Raw genomic sequence first — 24450 nt, forward strand, 5'->3', positions numbered from 1 at the left:
GAGGAAGGGGAAATGTATGAAGAGTATCAGCAGTCTGATAGAGTGATGTGGGATTAGCAGCAGACAGAATGTGCTGGTGTGGCAGAGGGAGTGAGAGAGTCAGGGGGGTTTGGGTGGATGGGGCCGGACAAGGGGAAAGGACGGATTGAAAACTGAGAGAGTTTGTGGGTTTGAGCAGCAACCAATGTGATTGGGTATCTACACTAACCAATCAGAGACAGGATGACGAATTGCCATCAGTGTGAATGAACCAATGGGAACAGGGCTTCCAGCCATCCTTCATTAGCATAGGCCTGTGCTTTGGTCTATAAAAGAGGAGTTCCGGGCCCCATTCAGTGATTGTGTGTCTGAAATTCAGTGGGAGGATGGTGGATGAGAAGAAAGCGCCGGTTTCCAAGAAGGGAGCCAAGAAAGCGCAGAAAAAGCTGCCGGCAAAGGGCGGCAAGAAGAGGAAAAGATCCCGGAAGGAGAGTTACTCCATCTACATCTACAAAGTGATGAAGCAGGTTCACCCCGACACCGGCATCTCATCCAAGGCCATGAGCATCATGAACTCGTTCGTCAACGATATTTTCGAGCGCATCGCGGGTGAGGCTTCCCGCCTGGCCCATTACAACAAGCGCAGCACCATCAGCTCCCGGGAGATCCAGACCGCCGTGCGCCTGCTGCTGCCCGGGGAACTGGCCAAGCACGCCGTGTCGGAAGGGACAAAGGCGGTGACCAAGTACACCAGCTCCAAGTAAAACTCCCCAATGGACTGAGAAACCCCCCCAAAACACAACGGCTCTTTTCAGAGCCCCCCACAATCTCTGTGAAAAAGCTGTATCATTAATTTAGTTTCAATGATTACAACGCAGCGTCTTGCACAATAATAATTGTTATATTTTCCGATTATCAATGATAGACACGGAGTTATGTAAATCAAACGCCCGGTGGATCATTGGGTCTGAGTAATAATGTTTAAAATTAATTAACTGCTACCTGCCCTTCTCTGGGTTTAGATCTTAGACGCGTTGATATTCGGTCCCTTTCTCCGGCTTTAGAGAGAGAGTTAATGGAACAAATGTGTCAGAATCATCGAATCCCTACAGTGCAGGAGGCCATTCGGCCCATCGAGTTTGTACCGACATCAATCCCTCACCCATCCTCATAACCCGACATATTTCCCCTGTTCATCCCTCTGATACTGGGGGGCAAATCCAATCGACTCAAACCCGCATGTCTTTGGGCTGTGGGAAGAAGGCGGAGCGCCCGCAGGAAAATCCAGGCAGACACGGGGAGAATGTGCAGACTCCACTCAGTTTCCAGTTCTGTTTCAGTTTGGTCTCAATAATCGATCAGTTTATTCCCTATAAACCCCAGTTGTGCAGGAATCCTCAGTCTGGAGGAATATGGGGAACAGTCCGTCCGTTTGCAGAACGATGAAACTTCCTGGCGGCTGGTTGGAGAGTTTTAAAAAGGGCCGAGATGAACCCCGAATGGATCCCGGATTCTAAAAGCAACTCGGGACAAAATGGTGCAAACAGACTGATGTTTCAAAAAGGTTTGTTTTTAGTTAATTATTGATGGGATTTTGTAGTTCTTGATGGAGAAATATATTTGCGAACTTTCCAAAAATAAATTTATTTTCGGCTTGTTTTCAGATAAACCCAGAGTGAAAATGAGAAACTGCCGGATCCAGGTTAACTCTAGACTGGGGAAGGAGAGAAAGGGAGATTCTCCATTCCCGATCAGAATAATTTCCCAAAGGGATTTGTTCTTTTCCCCTTTGGGGACTTTTCCAATTTGAAATGAAATCGGTGGGAAGCTGAGAATTTGGGCTTTTCCGCCCTCACTCCGTGGAGGCTCCGGATTGGTCAGTTCAGCAGATTTCTGATTGGTCATATGGACAAGATGCTGCGAGGTAGCAACAAAGTGACCAATCAGCAATGTGGGCCCTCCATTCCTCCCGGAGCTAGAAGAGAAGCGAAAGGGAGTGGATTTCAGCATTCTTTGTGAAAGGCTTTGGGAGATTGGGGAAATGTCTGGAAGAGGAAAGAGCAGCGGGAAAGTTCGGGCCAAGGCCAAGTCTCGCTCCTCCCGGGCTGGACTGCAGTTCCCGGTGGGCCGTGTTCACAGGCTCCTGAGAAAGGGCAACTATGCTGAGCGTGTGGGTGCCGGAGCCCCGGTCTATCTGGCTGCTGTGCTCGAGTATCTGACCGCTGAAATCCTGGAGCTGGCTGGGAACGCGGCCCGGGACAACAAGAAGACCCGCATCATCCCCAGACACCTGCAGCTGGCCGTCCGCAACGACGAGGAGCTCAACAAGCTGCTGGGAGGGGTGACCATCGCTCAGGGCGGGGTGCTGCCTAATATCCAGGCCGTGCTGCTGCCCAAGAAAACCTCTGCCGTCTCCAGCAAGAGCAAGTGAAGCGGCCATTCTTTCATCTGATAACCCAAAGGCTCTTTTCAGAGCCACTCACTTTATCTGGAAAAGGGCGGCCTGGTGCTTATCGGTCAGTTTCTGCACTGCTATTCACAGTCCAGCTGTTTCCCGCTTTGTTTTATCAATCCCTGTACCCATTATTGATACAGGTGTTTTAATGCATGTAAATGTATGCTATTTATTGGAAAAAACTTTTACACATGTTAGAAACATCATTTCCAGCACCATGTCTGAGGTAATTATTTAAATACAAGTACACAATTACCCCAGAGTGAGAAACAGCATCAAAGATTGTCTGAAAAACATCCCAAACACAACGGCTCTTTTCAGAGCCCCCCACAATCTCTGTGAAAAAGCTGCAGCATCTTTTCCCTTATTGAGTTAATGAGAAATCTCTTTCTGGAGGATAGAGATTTGTCCCGTTACAGAATGCTGTGAATGGGACTTCATACCCACCCCTCACACACACTTTCACACTGAAGGGACAATCAAACTGAACTGAGAGCGGATTATAAACCCCAGTCTGGGATTTGTCACGGACAATGAGGCGCAGAACAATATCAGGATGTAATTATTTACATTTAACGATAACTATCTTCAGTTTCAGAATGAGGTTCTTTTTTCACTCGAGTTACCTGGGTACCGCTCGGGAACAGAGTAAAGGCGGGAATGAAGAGGTTATTCTCGGGCTGATCTGTTTATTCCAGTTTTCCCAGAGGACGGAATCAGTGAGATTTGTACACACACAGGACCTGAGTCCATTGCAGCGCTTTTAGATCCGCTTCCCCCCGGGCCCTCCCTATTCTCCGGACACAAAGCTGCCTGTCCCACCGGCGGGATAGGGCCGGGGATTCTCTCCACACTTCCCCTTGGAACGTTCCCGGCCGCTTTCAGGGGAGAGGATCAGAAATCAGCCGTTTCTCTCTGTCCCTGTGAAGCCTGTGTGAAGGGGGTTGGTTGGGAATCTCTCTGTTTCTGCTTTTCCACTGAGCTGAGATTTGCTCGGTTTTAAATTGCTGAGCGGGGTCTGATTCCCGCCGGTTCCAGATAAGAGATTGAGAAATTCAAACTGTTCCTAAAATAGCGGCAGGATTCAGTGAGGGGAAAATACAATAAACAGATGAGAAAGTGTGAGATTGAAATAGTTTCCTGAACATTAAGGCGTTCGGTTATTTTGTATTTTTCCTGCACTGAAATTGGCGGGTTTTTCCCATTTGAAAATGTAAACCAATCAAAACCTCCCATTTCTACTCCCTCGCTTTGTGATTGGTTAAGAATTGGATAGAAACAAGAGTGACCAATCAGAGCTGGAGTCTGGCTGCAGCCTCACAAACCGCTCCCAATGATTATTAATAGAGATGAAACTGCCCCAATCTGGATTGGAGTTATTCAATGGACTTTGTTTCCACAGAGAAATATTTGAAGAAATCAGATGTTTCCTCCACACAAGTTCCAGGGGAGAGTGTCGCCAGCTCCTTCTCACACACAGTCCGAGCTCAGAGACACAGACAGCTCATCAGTTCCACAGTCTCCGAGAACACAAATCATTTCAGGGGCACATTTTCAATCCAACAGGAATGACAGCCGCTGTGTCCCGATCATGTCCAGTTCTCGTACCAGGGTGGCCGAGTGGTTAAGGCGTTGGATTTAAGATCCAATGGACATATGTCCGCGTGGGTTCGAACCCCACTCCTGGTAGAAGGATTTTTAACACTGCATTCTGCACCCTCTCCCCTCCTTCTCCCCTATATATTGTGTGAATGGTTTGCTTGGTCTGTATAGCACGCAAAAAAAACAGAGTTTTCACAGCTTAATACTGCATGTCACAGTAAGAAATCAAATCAAAATCAGTACCGCTGATCGGGGGATCCATCAATCTGAGTCCAAACTATTATCAGACCATCACTGTGTCAATCCCACAATAGAGCAGTTTTAACTCCAAATTAAATATCTGATGAAACGGAATTTCGGTTAAATGTTACACAATTAACCTTCATAAGGTACTTTGAGATTCGAGTTAAATCCCAGTCATATCAGCCACATCAGGGGTTTGGAAGTGGCTGTACTAATCCCCATAGTGTATTCTCACAAATACATTAGATACAAATGTGAAATACAATCTCAGATTGAGATATTCTGACAGTGAGTATAACCTGAGATACAAACTCAGATTCCAGTTGAAAACTCACTCTGATTATGAAACTAAAAGTTACAATTTCAATTTGATGACTATGAAATGACCCATAAATTATAAACTAATCCTAACCCCTCACTCACACTGAGTCAGATGAAAGACACTGTACTAATTCCAGACTGAGTTCCATTTTACATTCATGTCAAAATTCTTACTCAGAATCAGACTGAGTGTCACAGACCAAATCAATGTGAATAACCTGAGTGAAACTAGTATAACAATCCAGTATCAGGTTGAAGGATACATTATCTTTCACAATTGTGTTCACACTGACAGAGATTTAATGCTGGGCTGAAACTCACTCACATTGTTTGCTGAAAACATACTGCATCAGTGGCCTGTTTCTGTGTTGGAAAATGATTTGGAATTAATCCAAATTGATAACTTGTCCCTGAGATTGAAGGTTATTTAATTAATCCCATACTCACACTAAATCCCAAAGACAGATAAATAAGAGAATAGTTCTGAATCACATATTCAGCGTCAACAGCTGAAAAATCCAGGTTGCTTCCTGCTCTCACTCACAGGAGCTGAGTCTGAGTGATATGAAATAAATCACACACACCAAATGTATCACTGAGAGATTTGGAAACAACCAAAGTCTCACACAGACTAATGGATACAAATGGAAGATTAGATAGAGAGAGACGTGGGTGAAAAATCCCAAATGAAACTCGCAGTTTTAGCAGCATCATAGACTTATACACAAAATTAATTCCACTGATAGCTACAGCATGAAGCTGATGTTCTACAAACAGGGAAATTAAAGCACATGTTCCACAAACAGCCCCAGGGGATTTAATGTTACGGATGGTTCCCACAGTTACATAAAATGCTCACAGACAAAGAAGCCATTGGCAGATCTAGGCTCATCCAACCCACACACTTTATAAGAGTCTGACAGACACATATAACTGACCCCCTCAGAAACAATACCAGACAAATTCAAATACAGAATGGAAACAGATATTGCAACATGTGAATTGATTGCAAAACCAATTGTGTGTCTTGGACAGCCCATAGCTACGGGGATGTGGTGAAACATAAGGACAAATCCTATCATATCCACCACCAGGCAGGTCGCAACTGCACAAATAATAGCAAATTACTGCAGATGCTGGAATCTGAAACTAAAAGAGAGAATGCTGGAAAATCTCAGCAGGTGTGGCAGCATCTGTAAGATGTCAAAGGACTTTGACAAAGGGTCACCTGGACTCGAAATGTCAGCTCTTTTCTCTCCTTATAGATGCTGCCAAACCTACAGATTTTCTCATTTCATCGTTACTGCACAATGTGATTCTGCAATGGGGCAACACTTACTAAATAATCCTGATTGTGCTCAGAATTACACTGACAATATGATCAGAAGAGCAGAGGTTTTTTTTAAGGCGACCTCCTCTTTAAGACAGAGGTGAGGAGGAACCTTTTTCATCAGTTGATTTTTTTTACTTTCTTCATTCATGGGATTAGGGCATCACAGGCTCGGCCGGGATTTATTGCCCGTCCATAATTGCCCTGGGATAGGCAGCGCTGAACTGCAATCTTCAACTGCTGTCACCAATGTCATATGGGTACACACACAGTGCGGTTTGGAGGTGGTTGGGGGAGAGGAGGGGGGTGGTGGGTGGCTGTTGGGGAGTGAGAAGACCTACTGGCACTGAAGGAATGGCAATATATTTCCAAGTCCTGATGGTGAGTGGTTTGGAGGGAGATTTCTTATTGGTGTTGTTCTGATGTGTCTGCTGCCCTTTTCCTCTAGGCCACAGTCATGGTGGGTTTGGAAGATGTTGTCAAATGAGCCTTTGTGAATTCAGGCAATGCATTTTGTAGAAGGTACACACTGCTGCCCCTGTCTGTCAGTGGTAATATAAGCAGACTTGTGGCTAATAAATAATCTTTAATTTTAACTTTTGGTGGAGGGAGCGACTCTTTGTGGATAGGAAGCGAATGAAATCAGATACTTTGTACTGGATGGTGTCAAACTTCTAGTGTTGTTGGAGCTGCATTCACCCAGGCAAGTTACATCTGGAAAACAGGTACTCCGGATTCCTTCCACAGTCCAAAGACGTGCAGGCCGGGCGGATTGGCCATGCTAGATTACCCTTTGTGTGGTTAAAAAAAAAGTGAAGGTTAGGTAGATTAGCGGAGTGCGTGTGTGGGACTCTGACTATAGGGCATGGATGGGATGCTCTGTCGGATTTCGGTACAATTTAAATGGGCCGAATGGCCTCCTTCAAAATTGTAGGGGTTATGTGATTTTGGTCTTTTGACTGTGTCAGAACTGCCCTGATAATAAAAGGGGGAAAGACGTGTTTGTAGCCTTTACATCAGTGAGCTATTGGCAGATTAGATTGTCTATTGTCAGCGAGAGTTGATGAAGATAACTGTGTCCTGGAAAAAAATAGCAGAGTTACTTTTGGGGAACAGAGAAATGATTTTTTTAAACTGACCCTGAAAATGTAAATAGCAGAGAATGGTTTCGATCCATCGACCTCTGGGTTATGGGCCCAGCACGCTTCCGCTGCGCCACTCTACTACAAGCTAATAAACTCCTGTTTATTATTGTTGCGCAGTATCAGGACAAAATTTTACTGTCGTATTGCAGTTTAATGACGGCGAATATGCTCCGACTGGCGGCACAATTCCACTGTCTAACACACAAAGAATGGAACACACACAAAAGCAGCGCGGGTTTGTCAGGAGACAGAAGATCATACACAGGCAAAGCAGAATGGACCGATTGCTCATCTGTGTAAGCTGTTCATGAAAAGTTCAGGCGTGATTTTATTGAATGGAGGAACAGGCTCGAGAGGACAAATGGCCGACTCCTGCTCCAAGCTTTTATGCTCTTAGATTCTTCTCTGGATCCAATACTATTTAATTTATTTTGTTATCCATGATTGGGCCACTTTTCCAGTTATGTTTACGTGCCAGAAAAGAATGTATAACTCTTTAATTGCAGACACCTCTGCCTTAAATATTAGTCATTTCTTATCCACCGCCATGCCATTGAATGAATCTATTAATCCATAATCTATTTTTGCAAACACACCACTCATACCTTCCTAGTTTACTTTATTAAGATTTAGGATGCTATTTCAAGATTGGACTTGTTTCACGTTTATGGACTGATGGTAGCTGTTCCACAAAGCAGTCAGTTAATCAGTCACATTGTTAGTAGTGAAATTTTGCAAAAAATATAATGTTGAAAAAGCTATTTCTGCTGCTTGTAGACACTGAACTGTAAGGAGAGATAATGCAATATTCCATTCAAAAACTTATGATATTTCTTCCCTTTCCTTAGCCAATCCTCTCACTGTTCTGTGGCTGGCAGGGCTCTCAAGTGTGTCGCTCCCCTGTCCCACACTTGGAACATTTTCAATCACTCCACAAGGATGAGTAATTTCTGATAAGAGTTTCTAGTCACCTGCCATTTTCATTCTGCATCTTACTTTCACACGGATCATTCTGTCCTCGGTCTTTCCTGGTATTCAGAGGTCCTCTCCTCCATTCAGGTTTTTCTACCTTTATACATCTGGTAATTGTCCCTTTCAGCTGTGTGACTAAATCTTATTATTTAATGCATGTGTGGTCCAATTGGTCACAGACATTCTATTTCCTTTGTTTTTTTTTCACATGAGTCCCTCTCCTCTCCATTTGCCTATAATGCATTACATTTATAACTTCCACCATTCTGATGAAAAGATGTTGATCTGAAATCTTTGCCATTAACTTTGTTCGTCTCAGCAGCAGCTCACTTGTTACATAATTGCAGAACTTTGAAATTAAATTCATACTTCCTGCATTCATATTGTCTGAACTCGGGAATCAGGTTGAGAGGAGTTTGGAGAGAATGGATTAAAATCATGATTGGTTTCAATAGAGTAAATGTAAATAAAATGTTTCTGTGAAACAACGGCACAAGTTTGTTGTGAATGGTATAAAATAATTAATAAGAACATCAGGGAACACATTTGTCGTTGGGCAGCAAAGTTGTTGTGATCCTGAACATGATGCCTGTAATCGAAGCCAATTGGGACAAAAAGTAAAAGTTAAAATACCATTGGACAAATAAGGATAGAAATACATTTTGAGGCTGTAATTTAGATAAGAGGAAGTATTGCAGTGAACGGAGGGGAAATCTCGTTCAGAGTTTAAATATATTTTATGTTCTGTTTTATTCAATGTAATGGAGGCCTGGAGAACCCAGGATTCAGCGCGCGAGTGAATACGGTCTATCTCATTCAGATGGTCCGCACCGCGCAGGCGCCATTAGGCCGCGTCCCCGGGTCCCGTCTGTCAGCGCGGAGCATGCGCGGTGCGGCTCCCGAAAGCTGAACGGGGCCGCGCGCAGCCGCAGTAACACCGAGTCAGAGGCGCCCGGGGCCCGGCGGAGGTGCGGGGAGGGAGCCGGGGGAGCGGCACCATGAAGCGGATGGTGCAGCGAGGCCATCCTCACCGCCCCATATGGAACAGTGTGAGTGAGAGGAAACAGAGAGGAGTGGGTAATGGGTGTGTTTCAGACTGGAGGAAGGTTTCCAGTGGAGTGCCCCAGGGCTCGGTGTTAGGAGCCCTGCTCTTCCTGATATATATTAATGACACACACCTTGGTGTACAGGACACAAGCTCAACATTTCCACACGCCCCCAAACCTGGAGGCATTGGCAACTGTGAGGAGGAAAGTGGGAAACTCCCAAAGGACACAGGCAGCTTGGTGGAATGGGAGACAAGTGGCAGTGGGGAAAGTTCCAGCACCGATTGCCCTGCGGCTGCCCCTGGGGATCATGCCCACTCTCAGTGCCCGGGCAAGGCAGTGTGTTGGATAGAGCACTTTCTGGGGCGCGGAGAATTGTTTTCATTCATGTGATATGTGTGTCACTGGCTTGGCTAACATTTATTACACTAATTACCCTTGAACTGAGTGGCTTGTTAGGCCGTTTCAGAGGGGATTTAAGAGTCAAAAACATACTGTGGGTCTCGAGTCACAGGTAACGACAGTTAATGTGGGTGTATTTCCGTCCCTAAAGGGGTATCAGTAAACCAAATGGGTTTTTTACAACATTGCCATCATTAGATCTTTAATTCGAAAGTGCTTGATAGAGCAGACACAGCACGGTTTTGTTAAAGGGAAGTCGTGTCTGACAAATTTACTGGAGTTCTATGAGGATGTGTCGAGGGCGGTGGATAGAGGAGAGCCGGTGGATGTGGTCTTTCTTGATTTTCAGAAGGCGTTTGACAAGGTACCTCACAAGAGGTTATTACAGAAGGTCAGGGGACATGGACTTGGGGGTAGGGTGTTAGCGTGGATAGAGGAGTGGTTGTCAAATAGGAGGCAGAGACTGGGGGTCAATAGGTGCTATTCGGATTGGCGGATGGTGACTAGTGGAGTGCCCCAGGGGTCGGTGCTGGGGCCTCAGCTATTTACCATTTATATAGATGATCTGGAGAAGGGAACTGAGTGTCGGGTGTCGAAATTTGCTGATGACACCAAGATTGGTGGAACGGCAAATTGTGCGGAGGGTGTGGAGAGTCTGCAGAAGGATCTAGGTAGGCTGGGCGAATGGGCCAGGAAATGGCAAATGGAATTTAATGTTGGCAAATCGAGGTGGTCCACTGTGGTAGGAATATTGGTAGGAAGGGTTATTACTTAAGTGGCGAAAAACTGCAGCAGGCGACGGTGCAGAGGGACCTCGGGGTCCTTGTGCATGAGTCGCAAAAACCCAGCTTGCAGGTGCAGCAGGTGGTCAGGAAGGCGAATGGGATGCTGGCCTTCATAGCGAGGGGGATTGAATATAAAAGTAGGGAGGTCTTGCTGCGGCTGTATAGGGCATTGGTGAGGCCGCAGCTGGAGTACTGTGTGCAGTTTTGGGCGCCGTACTTACGCAAGAATATTTTGGCCTTGGAGGGAGTGCAGAGGAGGTTTACTAGGCTGATGCCGGAGTTGAGGGGGTTGAGCTATGAGGAGAGGCTGAATAAATTAGGCTTGTACTCGTTAGAGTTTAGAAGAATGAGGGGAGATCTCATTGAGACGTATAAGATGATGAATGGGATGGATAGCGTAGAGGTGGAGAGACTCTTCCCGCTCAGAAAGGATAGTAGGACTAGGGGGCACAGCCTCAAGATAAAGGGGGGGGGGGGCGGTTTAGAACAGAGTTGAGGAGGAACTTCTTCACTCAAAGGGTGGTGAATCTCTGGAATTCTCTGCCCGTTGAAGTGGTGGAGGCTACCTTGCTAAATATTTTCAAGACGCGGGTTGATGGGTTTTTGATAAGAGAGGGGATTAAGGGTTATGGGGAGAGGGCGGGAATGTGGAACTGAGCCACAACAGATCAGCCATGATCTTATTGAATGGCGGGGCAGGCTCGAAGGGCTAGATGGCCTACTCCTGCTCCTATTTCCTATTTCTTATGTTCTTATTCCAAATTTTAATTGAGCTCAAATTACACTATCTGCTGTGGTGATATTCAGGTCCCATTGAATTTCCCCTGGATCTCTGGGTCATTAGACCAGTGACAATATCACTAGGACATTACCTCCTCACATGGGAACTGCAGCCGCCATTGACAGATATCAGCAAGTAGTTTATTGTGGGTTGATTGTCAGTGAGCTGAAACATGAACTCTGTTTCTCTCTCCACAGATGCTGCCTGACCTGTTGTATATTCCAGAATGTTCTCCTTGTTTCAGATGTCCAGTGTCCACATGATTTCACCTGTGAATTATTGCAGCTGTTGCTCAGAAAACTGAGGCCTGATATAGACAAATTAAGAGCCATTTTGAATCAGGCTGGATGTTGGTTTTGGAATTCAGTCCCTCAGTTTCTGTGAAGGTAAGTTTTTTGTTTGGGTGACTTTGGTTTGTAGAAGCAGGAGAAATGGATGGCTTTAATTCTGGGTACATTTGAGAGCATCAGGTCCAAACACTTCTGATCAAAGATCATTAACTGTGATCATTCTGTACAATTACAGAAACATTGCAAACTTGCACACAGTAAGTGCTGGACAGAGAATCAATTCCACATTCATATCCAGTATCAGACTGAATTAATTCCACACTGAAAAAACTGTAACAGAGACTGACAGAAAAAGGGTTAGTTCCACACACACAATACCAGAATATAAGGAGAAGGAGCAGGAGAAGGCCATTCAGCCCATCAGGCCTGTTCTGCCATTCAGTAAGATCATGGCTGATCTGATTGTGGCCTCAACTCCACTTCAGTACCTGTCCCCGAAACCCTTGATTCTTTGTGTCTCAAAAATCTATCGAACTCTAGACTGAATCTATTGAATGACTAAAATTAAGGGTCCCTTTAGAGAAGTAATTCCTCCTAATCGCCATCTTAAATTGGAGATGCTTTATCTTTAACCTGTGCCTCCAGTTCTAGTTTCCCCCTATAAATGGCAACATCATCCTCAGCATCTACACTGTCAAGCCCCTGAGAATCTTATATGTTTTAGTACAATCCTCTCTCATTCTTCTCCACTGAAAATTGGCCAGACTTGTTTAATTTTGCCTCATAAAATAACTCCTTCATCTCAGGAATCAGGCTCCACTCGCTACTGTTTGCTAAGCTGATCGTGACCCACTTCCATACACTAACAGACCCTGACACAGTCATTATTCTCGGATGATTGAGTCAATTCCACACCTACATACGGTAACAGAGATTGACAGAGTTAATGTCACACTGCAGTAAAGGATAGAGAACACTTAATTTCAGTGTCACATACAAATCAGAGATGAATGGAGAGTTAATGCCCCATTCACACACAGTAATAGAGAATTACAGATACAGAAGTAAGTCTATATGCACACATACTAACAGAGATGGACAGAAAGGTAAAGGCTAAATTCAGCCCAGTCCCAGATGGCCATAGGCTGTTCTCCCCTTTCATGAATAACCCCAGCTGGTACAGGAATTGAACCCACACTGTTGGAGTTACTCTGCGTCACAGCCCCACTGTCCAGCCAACTGAGCCAATCAACCCCCAGAATAGGACAGAGAGGTAATTGCACATTGAAACACAGGAACAGAGACTGGCTAATCGAGTTAACTCCACACTCACTTGCACTAATAGAGGCTGAGACATCAGAGAATTAATTCCATCCTCAAATAAACTGACAGGAAGAAATTTACTGTAATTCCAATGAAACACAGTAACAGAGGCTGACAGAGAGTGGATGGTGCTCTCGTACAGATTGACAGCAGGAATGAGTTAACTCCACATACAGTAACAGAGATGGACAGATACAGAGTTAATTTCACACATTCACACTATAACTCACACACTCACTTGAAGAATTCTTCTGACCTGAATCATACGGCCTCTTCATTGTTTCATTATATTTTCTATCATCCTCATCATCCAAGGAGCCCGGGCTTTGGTTCCCCTCCCTTTCACCCTGATCAGAATGTACTGAGTCTATACCTGAAATATCTCCTGAAAGATCACGCATCACTGTTACAGTTTTTCCTGTCAGATTTTGGCTCCATTTGACCCTGGCTCAATCCCAGCTCCTCCCATTGAAGTTAGTCCTCTTCCAACTCAAAAGTGTTACTTTAGATTGTTCCTTGCTAATATCAAGCTTGTGTTACAATGATCACTGTTAGTCAAGTGACCACCCACTAATACGTGGATCATGTGGCAACATTCCTGTCAGTCTGTGTGAAAATGCAGTTAATTCTATATCTGCAATGCATGATCTGCCTGCAGATTTGCTGCTCTATTTCTTTCTCACCACACCTCCCTTTTTCCTATCTGGCTATTTGTGTTTCTAACTCATCAACCTTATTCACCACACTGTCCCATGTGCCACCAAGTTTGCTGGCATAGTGGACAGTAAAGAAGGTTATCTAGGATTGCAACAGGGCTGATGAATGACAGATAGAGTTTAATTTAGATAAATGCGAGGCGATGCATTTTGGTAGATCAAACCAAGGCAGGACTTGGTCAGTTAATGGTAGGTACTGGGGAGAGTTATAGAACAGAGATTAAAGGGTACAGGTTCATAGTTCCTTGAAAGTGGAGTCCCAGGTGGACAGAATGATGAAGAAGGCATTCAGCATGCCTGGTTTCATTGGTCAGAACATTGAATACAGGATTTGGGACGTCTTGTTGAAGTTGTTACAAAACGTTGATCAGGCTACACTTGGAATACTGTGTACAGTTTTGGTCACCCAATTATAGAAAGGGTATTATTAAACAAGACAGAGTCCAGAAAAGATTTACTGGGATGCTACTGGGACTTGATGGTTTGAGTTATAAGGAGAGATATAAGCGGACATTTTTCTCTGGAAGGCTTAGGGGTGATGTTATAGAGGTCTATAAAATAACGAGGGGCATAGAGCAGGTGGATAGTCAATATATTTTCCCAAAGGCAGAGGTTTAAGGTGAGAGGGGAGAGATCCAAAAGGGTCTAGAGGAGCAATTTTTTCACACAGTGTGGTGAGTGTCTGGAACAAGCTGCCAGAGGTAGTAGCAGAGGAGGTTGCCCATCCAGGCAAGTCGCTCTCCTTGGGTTGGCCTTTGAGAACGCTGCTCTGACATCTGCAATGGTGACCTTAGATACAAGTTCATCCGAGGCTTCCAGAGCAGAGGGCGTACTCTCGCTGAGCTCTTTCTCAAAATGGGCACAGAATGCATTGAGCTCAATTGCAATGCATTGAGCATTGAGCCGGTGATTTTATTTCCTTCTCTAGATATTCCCCTTTTCTACTTCTATATAGTGGTGCCCATCCCCCTGCCAGGTTAGTGCAGACCCTCCCCATCCACACGAGTGACCCTCCCCATGAGGACACAGGGGCATTGAGAACAGAATCATACAAGTTACACTGAGCCTTTAGAAAGCTCTGATTGGATCACAGCTGGAGGATTGAGTCCAGTTCTGCTCAGCACACTTGAGGAAACGTGTGAGGATCATTCAGTGGGTGCAGAGGAGATTGACCAGAATGGTTTCAGCAATGAGGGGGTTTTAGCCACAAAGTTGTGTTGGAGAAGCTGAGGTTGATCTTTTTTGGAGCAAAGCAGATTGAGGGGGAGATCTGATCGAGGTGGACAGGATTATGGCAGGTGTGGATCAGGTAGACAAAGAAAACTGATCCCATTCACTGATAGTACACGGACTAGGGGACACAGGGTGAAGGTTTTGGGAAGAGACAGAGAGAGGATGTGTGGGAGAACTTTTCATGCAGCGAGTAACAGCCTGGAAGTTGCTGCCTCTGAGGGTGGAAGCAGAGACAATGAATCATTTCAAAGAGGAATTTGGATGGACATTTGAGGGAAATAAACTTGTCAGGCTATGGGGATAGAGCAGGGGAATGGGACTGACTGGATTGTTGTATGGAGAAGCCAGCATGGACTGGATGTGGTGAACTGTCTCCTTGTGCACTGTAATGATTCTAGTTCCAGTCTCCCCTGGTTTGTTGTAATTGGACAGTGAAGATTGGAAACAGAGGCAGACAGTCAGGATGTGGGGAGTTATACAAAGAGCAGCTCTCGCAGGGACCGGGTGTGAACGAGGATGGACACATTTTAAACAGAGACTGTTTGGTTTTGATTACTATCTGGTTAATCACACCGGAGCAATAAATGGAAATTCAAACGTTATCCCATTCATGGAGCAGTGCAGGGTTTCAGTTCTATCTGAATGTCATTGAATTGTCATAGCGCCTACCACCACTGATCATACTTCTCGTACAGACACTGAGGACTGCAGTCACACATTGACAATGTTTGTATCACTGGGTTTCCTTTGTGACTGTTCATTATGATTATGTACTGAGATTTATAAATTACTGAAACTGCTCTTTTAAATTTATTTGCGAGATTAGAGATCCTCTGACCTCGGAAGGAAGACCCTGACCTGCAGTGACCCGGAGAACCCGAACACGTGGACCCAGCCGTGACCCCAGAGACCCCGTCCGCCAACCGGCCTTCAACCTGTCCACACCGGAGTGTGGTGTGAACACCCTCCGAACTGGAACCGGAGCCCGACAGTGACCCGGAACTCCCCCCCACTCAGACCCGACTGCCGAGGCAGGACCCGTGACCATGGCAACAAATCCTCCACCCACACACCAACCAAAGCGCAAACAGGACCCAGCTACACCCTCGATACCACAGACTAAACACCGTCTGGCAGGCAGGACAGGGAGCAGCCACCCCAGGAAGCGGGGGAAACGCGCAGGCCTGCAGGTGAGACTCAAACAATGTGGTTCCAAGACCCCCCTCCCCAGCTCACTCCTGGCAAATGTTCAATCTCTGCAAAACAATCTCGATGAACTGAAAACCAGACTCACTTTTCAAAGGGAACTGAGAGACTGCTGTGTGCTGTGTTTCACAGAGACACAGATCACACCTGCTTCACCGGGCAGTGTCGTACAACCACAGGGCTTCTCCGTCCACCGAATGGACCTTACAGCAGCCTCAGATCAGGGTCGCGCAGGTAGCGTCTGCCTTCTAATCAACACCTCTTGGTGCTCCGATGTCACAACACTGGCGAGTTTCTGCTCCCCGGACCTAGAATATCTGACGCTGAAATGCTGCCCCGATAACCTTCCGCAGGAGTTCACCTCTGTTATCCTGACAGCAGTTTACATTCCACCCCAGGCAGATGTGAAGGTCGCGCTGGATGAAATATCTACCGCCACAAACGGCCTTGAGACAAAATATCCCGAGGCCTTGTTCATCCAGGCCGGGGACTTCAACCAGACCAATCTCAAGAGTGTCCTACCAAAGTACTACCAACATGTCACCTGTCCCACCAGAGGCACAAACATCCTCGAGCACTGCTACACAAAAATCAAACATGCCGACCGTTCTATCGCCCGCCCAAACTTTGGCAAATCAGATCACAAGGCCGTGCTCCTGCTCCCAGCTTCCAGGCAAAAAACTGAAGCAGGAGAATCCGATTAAAGAAAGTCCGGCATTGTTGGTCTGCGGAATGGGATGATCTCCTACATGACTGCTTCGAGTCAATGGCTGGTCAATATTTAAAAACTCAGCAAGCACCCTGAATGTTTACTTCACCACAATAACTGACTTCATTAGTATTGCATACAAGACTAAGTCAAAGGAGCAAATCCATGTGTTTCCCGACCGGAAAGTGTGGATGAACAGGGATATTCACTGCTTCCTGAAGTCCAGCTCCAAAGCATTTCCAGTCAGGGGACCCTGAACTGGAACAAATCCAGATGTGATCTACAGAGAACCATCACAGCTGCCAAGTGCCAGTACCGGACCAAGCTCGAGTCCCAGGCTCGCCACATGGACTCCCACCGTTTGTGGGAAGGTCTGAAAGACACAACAGGTTAGCAGATGAAGGCGTGTAGAATTGCCAGTGACGATGCCCCCCTCCCTGATGAGCTCAATGCATTCTATGCCTGTTTTGAGGATGCCCTCCACTCTGAAAGCCTTGGCTGAACCTGTATCCGAGGTCACCATCACAGACTTCAGATCAGCCGCATTGAAAGTCATCCTGCGGAAAGCAACTGGCCCGGATGGGGTACAGGGACAGGCACTCAGATCCTGCGTGGAGCAGCTGGCGGGGGTATTCACAGACATCTTTAACCTCTCCTCACACCAATCTGAGGTCCCTACAGGCTTCAAGAAGATGGCCATCATCCCTGTAGCAAAGATAAGCCAGGCAGCGAGCCTCCATGACTATTGCCTGGTAGCTCTGACATCCATCATTATGAGGTGCTTCGAAAGGTTAGTCATGGCACGGATCAACTCCAGCCTCCCAGATTGCCTGGATCCACTACAGTTCACCTACTGCCGCAACAGATCCACAGTAGATGCCATCTCCCTGACCGTATACTCAACCCTGGAACACCTGGATAACAAAGACACACGTCAGATTCCCATTTATTGATTCCAGCTCAGCCTTCAACACCATTATTCCTACAAAACCCATCTTCAAACTCCATGGCCGAGGGCTTGGCTCCTCCCTCTGTGACGGCATCCTAGATTTCCTAACCCACAGACCACAATGAGTAAAGATTGGCAACGACACCGCCTCCACGATTATCCTCAACACCAGTGCCTCACAAGGCTGTGTCCTCAACCCCTTACGATGCTCCTTATACACTTCTGACTGTGTGGCCAAATTCTGCTTCAACTCTATTTTCAAGTTTGCTGATGATACATAAGAACATCAGAACATAAGAAATAGGAGCAGGAGTAGGCCATCTAGCCCTTCGAGCCTGCCCCGCCATTCAATAAGATCATGGCTGATCTGTTGTGGCTCAGTTCCACTTTCCCGCCCTCTCCCCATAACCCTTAATCCCCTCTCTTATCAAGAACCCATCAACCCGCTTCTTAAAAATATTTAGCGAGGCAGCCTCCACCACTTCAACGGGCAGAGAATTCCAGAGATTCACCACCCTTTGAGTGAAGAAGTTCCTCCTCAACTCCGTTCTAAACCGCCTCCCCTTTATCTTGAGGCTGTGCCCCCTAGTCCTACTGTCTTTTTTGAGCAGGAAGAGTCTCTCCACCTCTATCCTATCCATCCCATTCATCATCTTATACGTCTCAATGAGATCTCCCCTCATTCTTCTAAACTCTAACGAGTACAAGCCTAGTTTATTCAGCCTCTCCTCATAGCTCAATCCCCTCAACTCCGGTATCAGCCTAGTAAACCTCCTCTGCACTCCCTCCAGGGCCAAAATATCCTTGTGCAGGTGCGGCGCCCAAAACTGCACACAGTACTCCAGCTGCGGCCTCACCAATGCCCTATACAGCTGCAGCAAGACCTCCCTACTTTTATATTCAATCCCCCTCGCTATGAAGGCCAGCATCCCATTCGCCTTCCTGACCACCTGCTGCACCTGCAAGCTGGGTTTTTGCGACTCATGCACAAGGACCCCGAGGTCCCTCTGCACCGTCGCCTGCTGCAGTTTTTCGCCACGTAAGTAATAGTCCTTCCTACCATTCTTCCTACCAAAGTGGACCACCTCACACTTGCCAACATTAAATTCCATTTGCCATTTCCTGGCCCATTCGCCCAGCCTATCTAGATCCTTCTGCAGACTCTCCACACCCTCCGCACAATTTGCCTTTCCCTTGGTGTCATCAGCAAATTTCGACACCCTGCACTCGGTTCCCTCCTCCAGATCATCTATATAAATGGTAAATAGCTGAGGCCCCAGCACCGACCCCTGGGGCACCCCACTAGTCACCAACCGCCAATCCGAATAGCACCCATTGACCCCCACTCTCTGCCTCCTATTTGACAACCAATCCTCTATCCACGCTAACACCCTACCCCCAACTCCATGTCCCCTGACCTTCTGCAATAACCTCTTGTGAGGTACCTTGTCAAACGCCTTCTGAAAATCCAGAAAGACCACATCCACCGGCTCTCCTCTATCCACTGCCCTAGACACATCCTCATAGAACTCCAGTAAATTTGTCAGACACGACTTCCCTTTAATGAAACCGTGTTGCGTCCGCCCTATCAAGCAATTCCCTTCAAGATGCCTCGCAATTTCCTCCTTAATGACGGATTCTAACATTTTACCTACCACAGACGTTAAACTAACCGGCCTATAATTCCCCGCCTTTTGCCTGGCACCCTTCTTACCACCATCGTGGATTGGATCTCGACAAATGATGAGACGGACTACAGGAATGAGATAGAGAATCTGGTAAATTAGTGTGACGACAATAATCTCTCTCTCAATGTCACCCAAACAAAGGGGATTGTCATTAACTTCAGGAAGTACAGTGGAGGACTTGCCCCTGTCTACATCAATGGGGATGAAATGGAAATTGTTGAGAGCTTCAGGTTTCTATGTGTCGAGATCATCAATGACTTATCCTGGTCCTTCCACGCTGACTCTATAGTTAAGTAAGACTGCTAAGTTCACAGGAGGCTAAGGAAATTCAGCATTTCTGCTATGACTCACAAAGTTTTACAGATGCACTGTAGATAATACCCTTTCCAGATATATCACAGCTCGGTATGGCTCCTGCTCTTACCAAGACCACCTTAAACTACAAACAGTTCTTATAGTAGCCCAGTCCATCACAGAAAGCAGCCTCCCATCCATTGCCTCCATCTGCACTTCCCATCACATCAGAAAAGCAGCAGCAGCAGAATCAAAGCCCCCCACCGCCCCCCCCGCCTCCCCTCCCCTCCCCTCCCCCCCTCCCCTCCCCCCCTCCCCTCCTCCCCCCACACCCCTCCTCCCCCCACACCCCTCCTCCCCCCACACCCCGGACATTCTCTCTTCCACCTTCTTCCAACAGGAATAAGATACAAAAGTCTGAGATCATGTACCAACCAACTCAATCCTCTCTGCTGCCATCAGACTTTTGAATGGACCTACTTTATATTGATCTTTCACTACAGATGAGTTATGAATGTAACACTACATTCTGCACTCTGTCATTCCTCTCTCCCCATGTACTCTCTGAATGGTATGCTTTGCTTGTATAACGCACAAGAAACAATACTTTTCACTGTATACCAATACATGTGACAACAGTAAATCACATTGAAAACGGGCCTGTGTATTATTCCCTCACCTGTAATTGGGTTACAATGAGTCAATTATTCCTGACAGGCAAATCATTGAATCGATCCAGGTTAGTTTGAAGTTTCCTCCCCTGAGTTACAATGAACAGTGAGCTCCTCACACACAGTATGTATGTTCTCTATCAGAGTGCATCAGTTTCACAGTCTCAGGCAGCAGAACTGGTGCAGAAACATTTTCAATCCCACAATCAGAGCAGAACAGACAGACTTTGTTTCCTTGTCACTCCCAACTCAGTCCCACTGACAGGAAGATGCATAAATCCCAGTCCAATTTCCCAGCCCCTATCTGGGACACACACTGATTATTATAAGGATCTGTAGAAATTGGTACAAACTGAGTCTGAGGGACTGGATCGGGCTCCCTGTTTCCAGTGAAGGACACTGGGTTCTGATTGAAGACTAAACGGGAGTGTTTTGCTTCTGGGAATGCTGTGAACAGGGATGGATTCCCGCCCGGGACAGTTAGAAAGCGCTAGGAGGATTTGTTCTTTTCCCCTTTGGGGACTTTTCCAATTTGAAATGAAATCGGTGGGAAGCTGAGAATTTGGGCTTTTCCGCCCTCACTCCGTGGAGGCTCCGGATTGGTCAGTTCAGCAGATTTCTGATTGGTCATATGGACAAGATGCTGAGAGGTAGCAACAAAGTGACCAATCAGCAATGTGGGCCCTCCATTCCTCCCGGAGCTAGAAGAGAAGCGAAAGGGAGTGGATTTCAGCATTCTTTGTGAAAGGCTTTGGGAGATTGGGGAAATGTCTGGAAGAGGAAAGAGCAGCGGGAAAGTTCGGGCCAAGGCCAAGTCTCGCTCCTCCCGGGCTGGACTGCAGTTCCCGGTGGGCCGTGTTCACAGGCTCCTGAGAAAGGGCAACTATGCTGAGCGTGTGGGTGCCGGAGCCCCGGTCTATCTGGCTGCTGTGCTCGAGTATCTGACCGCTGAAATCCTGGAGCTGGCCGGGAACGCGGCCCGGGACAACAAGAAGACCCGCATCATCCCCAGACACCTGCAGCTGGCCGTCCGCAACGACGAGGAGCTCAACAAGCTGCTGGGAGGGGTGACCATCGCTCAGGGCGGGGTGCTGCCTAATATCCAGGCCGTGCTGCTGCCCAAGAAAACCTCCGCCGTCTCCAGCAAGAGCAAGTGAAGCGGCCATTCTTTCATCTGATAACCCAAAGGCTCTTTTCAGAGCCACTCACTTTATCTGGAAAAGGGCGGCCTGGTGTCTATCGGTCAGATTCTGCACTGCTGTTCACAGTCCAGCTGTTTCCCGCTTTGTTCTATCAATCCCTACTATTGACACATAGAATATTTTAATACAAGTTTCTGCTGTTAATTGGGGGAACCGTCCCAGTGAACTGAAATGATCCGATTTCCAATATAATTGTTGAAAGTGTGACAGTCTGTGAGGACAGTCATCTGCAGCCCATCAGTTTTCAAAGCCAGTCATTGTATCTGGAAAAGTGTTAATTATTGTCTGTCCGAATGTACAAGTGTTTCTGTAATGGTGATATCGGTGTGAGGGGGTTAGTGTTTGAGACATGGTTCATATTCTGACCCTGACTGACACAATTCTCAATCCTCACTCCAAACATGTGCGGAGAAAGTGGGTTTGCGGAATTATTCCTCGGAAACTGAAATGATGGCAGGTTTAATAAAAGCACTTTAAAATTAAATTGCGGTAGAATTGTTAACGGGATGGTTTTGACTGTAATCATCAAAGGATTGGAGAGAGCTCAATGTAACGGAGAGTTTATTGTAAGATGGAGAGGTTTCAGAGTCCTGGGAAGATTCTGTGCCGGGAATTGAAAGACTAGATTGGTTAACAGGAGATGGCAGCTCTTTCATTTGTCGAGTTGGTGGCTCCGAAAAGAGCCGTTGTTGTTCTTGGTGCTGAAGCCGGGGTTTTAGGCGCGTTCCCCGCGGATGCGGCGGGCCAGCTGGATGTCTTTGGGCATGATGGTGACTCGCTTGGCGTGGATGGCGCACAGGTTGGTGTCCTCAAAGAGCCCCACCAGGTAAGCCTCGCTGGCCTCCTGCAGGGCCATGACGGCCGAGCTCTGGAAGCGCAGGTCTGTCTTGAAGTCCTGAGCGATCTCTCGCACCAGGCGCTGGAAGGGCAGTTTGCGGATCAGCAGCTCGGTGGATTTCTGGTAGCGGCGGATCTCCCTCAGAGCCACAGTGCCGGGTCTGTAGCGATGAGGCTTCTTCACTCCGCCCGTGGCTGGAGCGCTCTTCCGGGCCGCTTTGGTAGCCAGCTGTTTGCGAGGAGCTTTCCCTCCGGTCGATTTGCGCGCTGTCTGCTTGGTCCTGGCCATTTTCTGAGCGGATTCAGCACAATCTGAGACACACAGACTCTTAATCCAGAGTCTGCGCTGCAGCCGCCTTTTTAAACTGTGTAAGGAACCGCCCCCCCAGCGGGAATTGGCCCAGGAAGTTTCAATCAAACTCTGAGCAGGGAATGAATGTCTGGAACTCAGGTTCTGATCGCCTCACTTGTTTTCTTCACCGCCCCTTCCAGAAATTACTCCATTTTCTGTGCAGGAAATAACGGTTTGTATAAAATAAGACTTCATTCCGTCCTTAATTACCAGAAACATTGAAGATTTGAAATCCATCTCCCTCCACTTGGTGTTTTAGACCCTTTCCCCGCTCTCTGGGCTGTTCATTCCCAGAATCTCCCGCTGTTCCACTCGATCCCTGTCCCTTCCCTCTCCAGCCCATTCAGATTTCCCCTCCGCCTGTGGCTTGTGCCGCTTTCAGGGGAAAGGATGCGAAATCTGTGTCTTCTCTGTGTCCCCCTGAAGCCGGTGTGAAAGGGATTGAGTCTGTTGTTTGTTACAGAGAGTGAATTCATATTTGTCCCGTTTGACATTCCTGAATGGAGCCGTTTGCCGCGGACAAATGTTCACAAATGAAAGCTCTTTGTAAAATAATCTTACAGCAGAATATTAATAGAGATGTTATTCTTGTTGAGAAGTTAAGAATTTGTCTCCATTCCCTTTCCCGCGCTGAAATTGGCGCCATTTCCCCCCATTCAAAATTCCTGCCGGTTGACAGTCGAAGCCAATGATTGGCTCAATGTTCACATTCGATGCTGTGCGATTGGTTCCGATGCGGAGAGGATGGCCAATCAGAAGCAGGCTGGGGGTTGGAGTGGCTCAAACTGCGGGAATTGCGGGTTTTGTGAATGACTGAGCGGAAACTCAGCAGTTTCCCAAAGCCTGTCAGCTTCAGTGCAGGAAACAACCGTCTGGGGGGCAAATAGCATCACAACTGGCACTGGTTCCAGTGAACGATTCACCGGCTACTGCTCCTAAACTCCCGCTATTCCAGAGAAAGCTTTTAGAAACTCTATCCAAACACTGAGTGATTAGACAGGGAGTGAGGTGGCCTTTCACTCAGGGTACATGTCAACTGGGGGCTGCTGAGACAATCCACTGAAACATTTCAACAACAATCCTGCTCCAAATGAAATGTTCAATTGGGTGATTTCCCGGCACCGGAACCCAAACAAAGCAAAGCTGCATCTCAAACACTGAGCAGCCTGTCCCAGCTCCCCCCCGTCCCCAGGTCACTGCTCTCTCTGTGAGGCGGTGAGTGGCTCTGAAAAGAGCCTTTGTTGTGTGTTGGCTGGAAAAGGGTCGAGTTGTTCAGCCGCCGAATCCATAGAGAGTGCGGCCCTGGCGTTTCAGAGCGTACACCACATCCATGGCAGTGACCGTCTTGCGCTTGGCGTGTTCAGTGTAGGTGACCGCATCCCTGATCACATTCTCCAGGAAAACCTTCAGCACCCCGCGAGTCTCCTCATAGATCAAGCCCGAGATCCGCTTGACCCCGCCACGGCGAGCCAGGCGGCGGATTGCTGGTTTGGTGATGCCCTGGATATTATCACGGAGCACTTTGCGGTGCCGCTTGGCTCCGCCTTTCCCCAGTCCTTTGCCTCCTTTCCCTCTGCCAGACATGATGGATTCTTCACTCCGATCACTGCCCAATCTGAGAGAGAGGAACTCTTTCAGGCTCCTTTTATACAGGCCGCCCCGACCTGACTGAGAAAGGCGGAGTGAGAGCAGAGAGGGGGGAGGAGACAGAGTGAAGATTCAACCCAGAGCGGGAGGGAGGAGAGAGCCGGCCTGACACACACACACACACACACACACACACAGAACGGCCCCTGATCTTTCAGCTCCACCTCCAGTTTCTGCAACCGCCAATTTCAACCCGTTTATTAAGAATGGAAACGAAAGCCAGCTCCCCACACAAACCCTTCCAGAGCCGCCCTTCACACTCAAGAGTTTCC

The 24450-nt window shown here is 47.1% G+C and overlaps 6 protein-coding genes and 1 non-coding gene across 8 annotated transcripts; 5 read left to right on the forward strand and 2 right to left on the reverse strand.

The window, feature by feature from the left end:
* Positions 1–232: 232 nt before the first annotated feature.
* Positions 233–765, forward strand: LOC145335821 (histone H2B type 1-M-like). The gene has a single exon (XM_080181547.1). It carries the CDS (start codon positions 366–368, stop codon positions 741–743), a length of 378 nt encoding a protein of 125 aa, XP_080037673.1. The 5' UTR covers positions 233–365; the 3' UTR covers positions 744–765.
* Positions 766–1929: 1164 nt separating this feature from the next.
* On the forward strand, positions 1930–2410 carry LOC145335956 (histone H2A.J). Its single transcript, XM_080181689.1, has one exon. It carries the CDS (start codon positions 2021–2023, stop codon positions 2408–2410), a length of 390 nt encoding a protein of 129 aa, XP_080037815.1. The 5' UTR covers positions 1930–2020.
* Positions 2411–4040: 1630 nt separating this feature from the next.
* Positions 4041–4123, forward strand: trnal-uaa (transfer RNA leucine (anticodon UAA)). Its single transcript has one exon. It is a non-coding gene; the product is annotated as a tRNA-Leu (tRNA).
* Positions 4124–8990: 4867 nt separating this feature from the next.
* Positions 8991–16669, forward strand: LOC145335860 (uncharacterized). 2 transcript variants are annotated; one of them, XM_080181588.1, is made up of 3 exons: positions 8991–9096; positions 11259–11447; positions 15445–16669. In XM_080181588.1, exon 3 carries the CDS (start codon positions 15670–15672, stop codon positions 16531–16533), a length of 864 nt encoding a protein of 287 aa, XP_080037714.1. In that variant the 5' UTR covers positions 8991–9096; positions 11259–11447; positions 15445–15669; the 3' UTR covers positions 16534–16669. The 2 variants fall into 2 exon arrangements, with proteins under 2 accessions (XP_080037714.1, XP_080037715.1); XM_080181589.1 differs by having other exon boundaries at positions 15450–16669.
* Positions 16670–20600: 3931 nt separating this feature from the next.
* Positions 20601–21379, forward strand: LOC145335957 (histone H2A.J). Its single transcript, XM_080181690.1, has one exon. It carries the CDS (start codon positions 20908–20910, stop codon positions 21295–21297), a length of 390 nt encoding a protein of 129 aa, XP_080037816.1. The 5' UTR covers positions 20601–20907; the 3' UTR covers positions 21298–21379.
* A 678-nt stretch (positions 21380–22057) lies between these two features.
* Positions 22058–22468, reverse strand: LOC145335875 (histone H3). Its single transcript, XM_080181605.1, has one exon. The coding sequence runs from the start codon at positions 22466–22468 to the stop codon at positions 22058–22060; it is 411 nt and encodes a 136-aa protein (XP_080037731.1).
* Positions 22469–23803: 1335 nt separating this feature from the next.
* LOC145335920 (histone H4) lies at positions 23804–24115 on the reverse strand. The gene has a single exon (XM_080181654.1). The coding sequence runs from the start codon at positions 24113–24115 to the stop codon at positions 23804–23806; it is 312 nt and encodes a 103-aa protein (XP_080037780.1).
* Between the last annotated feature and the right edge of the window lie 335 nt (positions 24116–24450).

Source organism: Carcharhinus amblyrhynchos, unplaced genomic scaffold (assembly GCF_965287045.1).
Source record: "Carcharhinus amblyrhynchos unplaced genomic scaffold, sCarAmb.v2.hapA scaffold_42, whole genome shotgun sequence".
Taxonomy (NCBI): Eukaryota; Metazoa; Chordata; class Chondrichthyes; order Carcharhiniformes; family Carcharhinidae; genus Carcharhinus; species Carcharhinus amblyrhynchos.

What these genes read in the sequence shown, in the direction of transcription:
- LOC145335821 (XM_080181547.1), top strand. Translation starts at nt 366, where the DNA reads ATGGTGGATGAGAAGAAAGCGCCGGTTTCCAAGAAGGGAGCCAAGAAA.
- LOC145335956 (XM_080181689.1), top strand. Translation starts at nt 2,021, where the DNA reads ATGTCTGGAAGAGGAAAGAGCAGCGGGAAAGTTCGGGCCAAGGCCAAG.
- LOC145335860 (XM_080181588.1), top strand. Translation starts at nt 15,670, where the DNA reads ATGGCAACAAATCCTCCACCCACACACCAACCAAAGCGCAAACAGGAC.
- LOC145335957 (XM_080181690.1), top strand. Translation starts at nt 20,908, where the DNA reads ATGTCTGGAAGAGGAAAGAGCAGCGGGAAAGTTCGGGCCAAGGCCAAG.
- LOC145335875 (XM_080181605.1), bottom strand. Translation starts at nt 22,468, where the DNA reads ATGGCCAGGACCAAGCAGACAGCGCGCAAATCGACCGGAGGGAAAGCT.
- LOC145335920 (XM_080181654.1), bottom strand. Translation starts at nt 24,115, where the DNA reads ATGTCTGGCAGAGGGAAAGGAGGCAAAGGACTGGGGAAAGGCGGAGCC.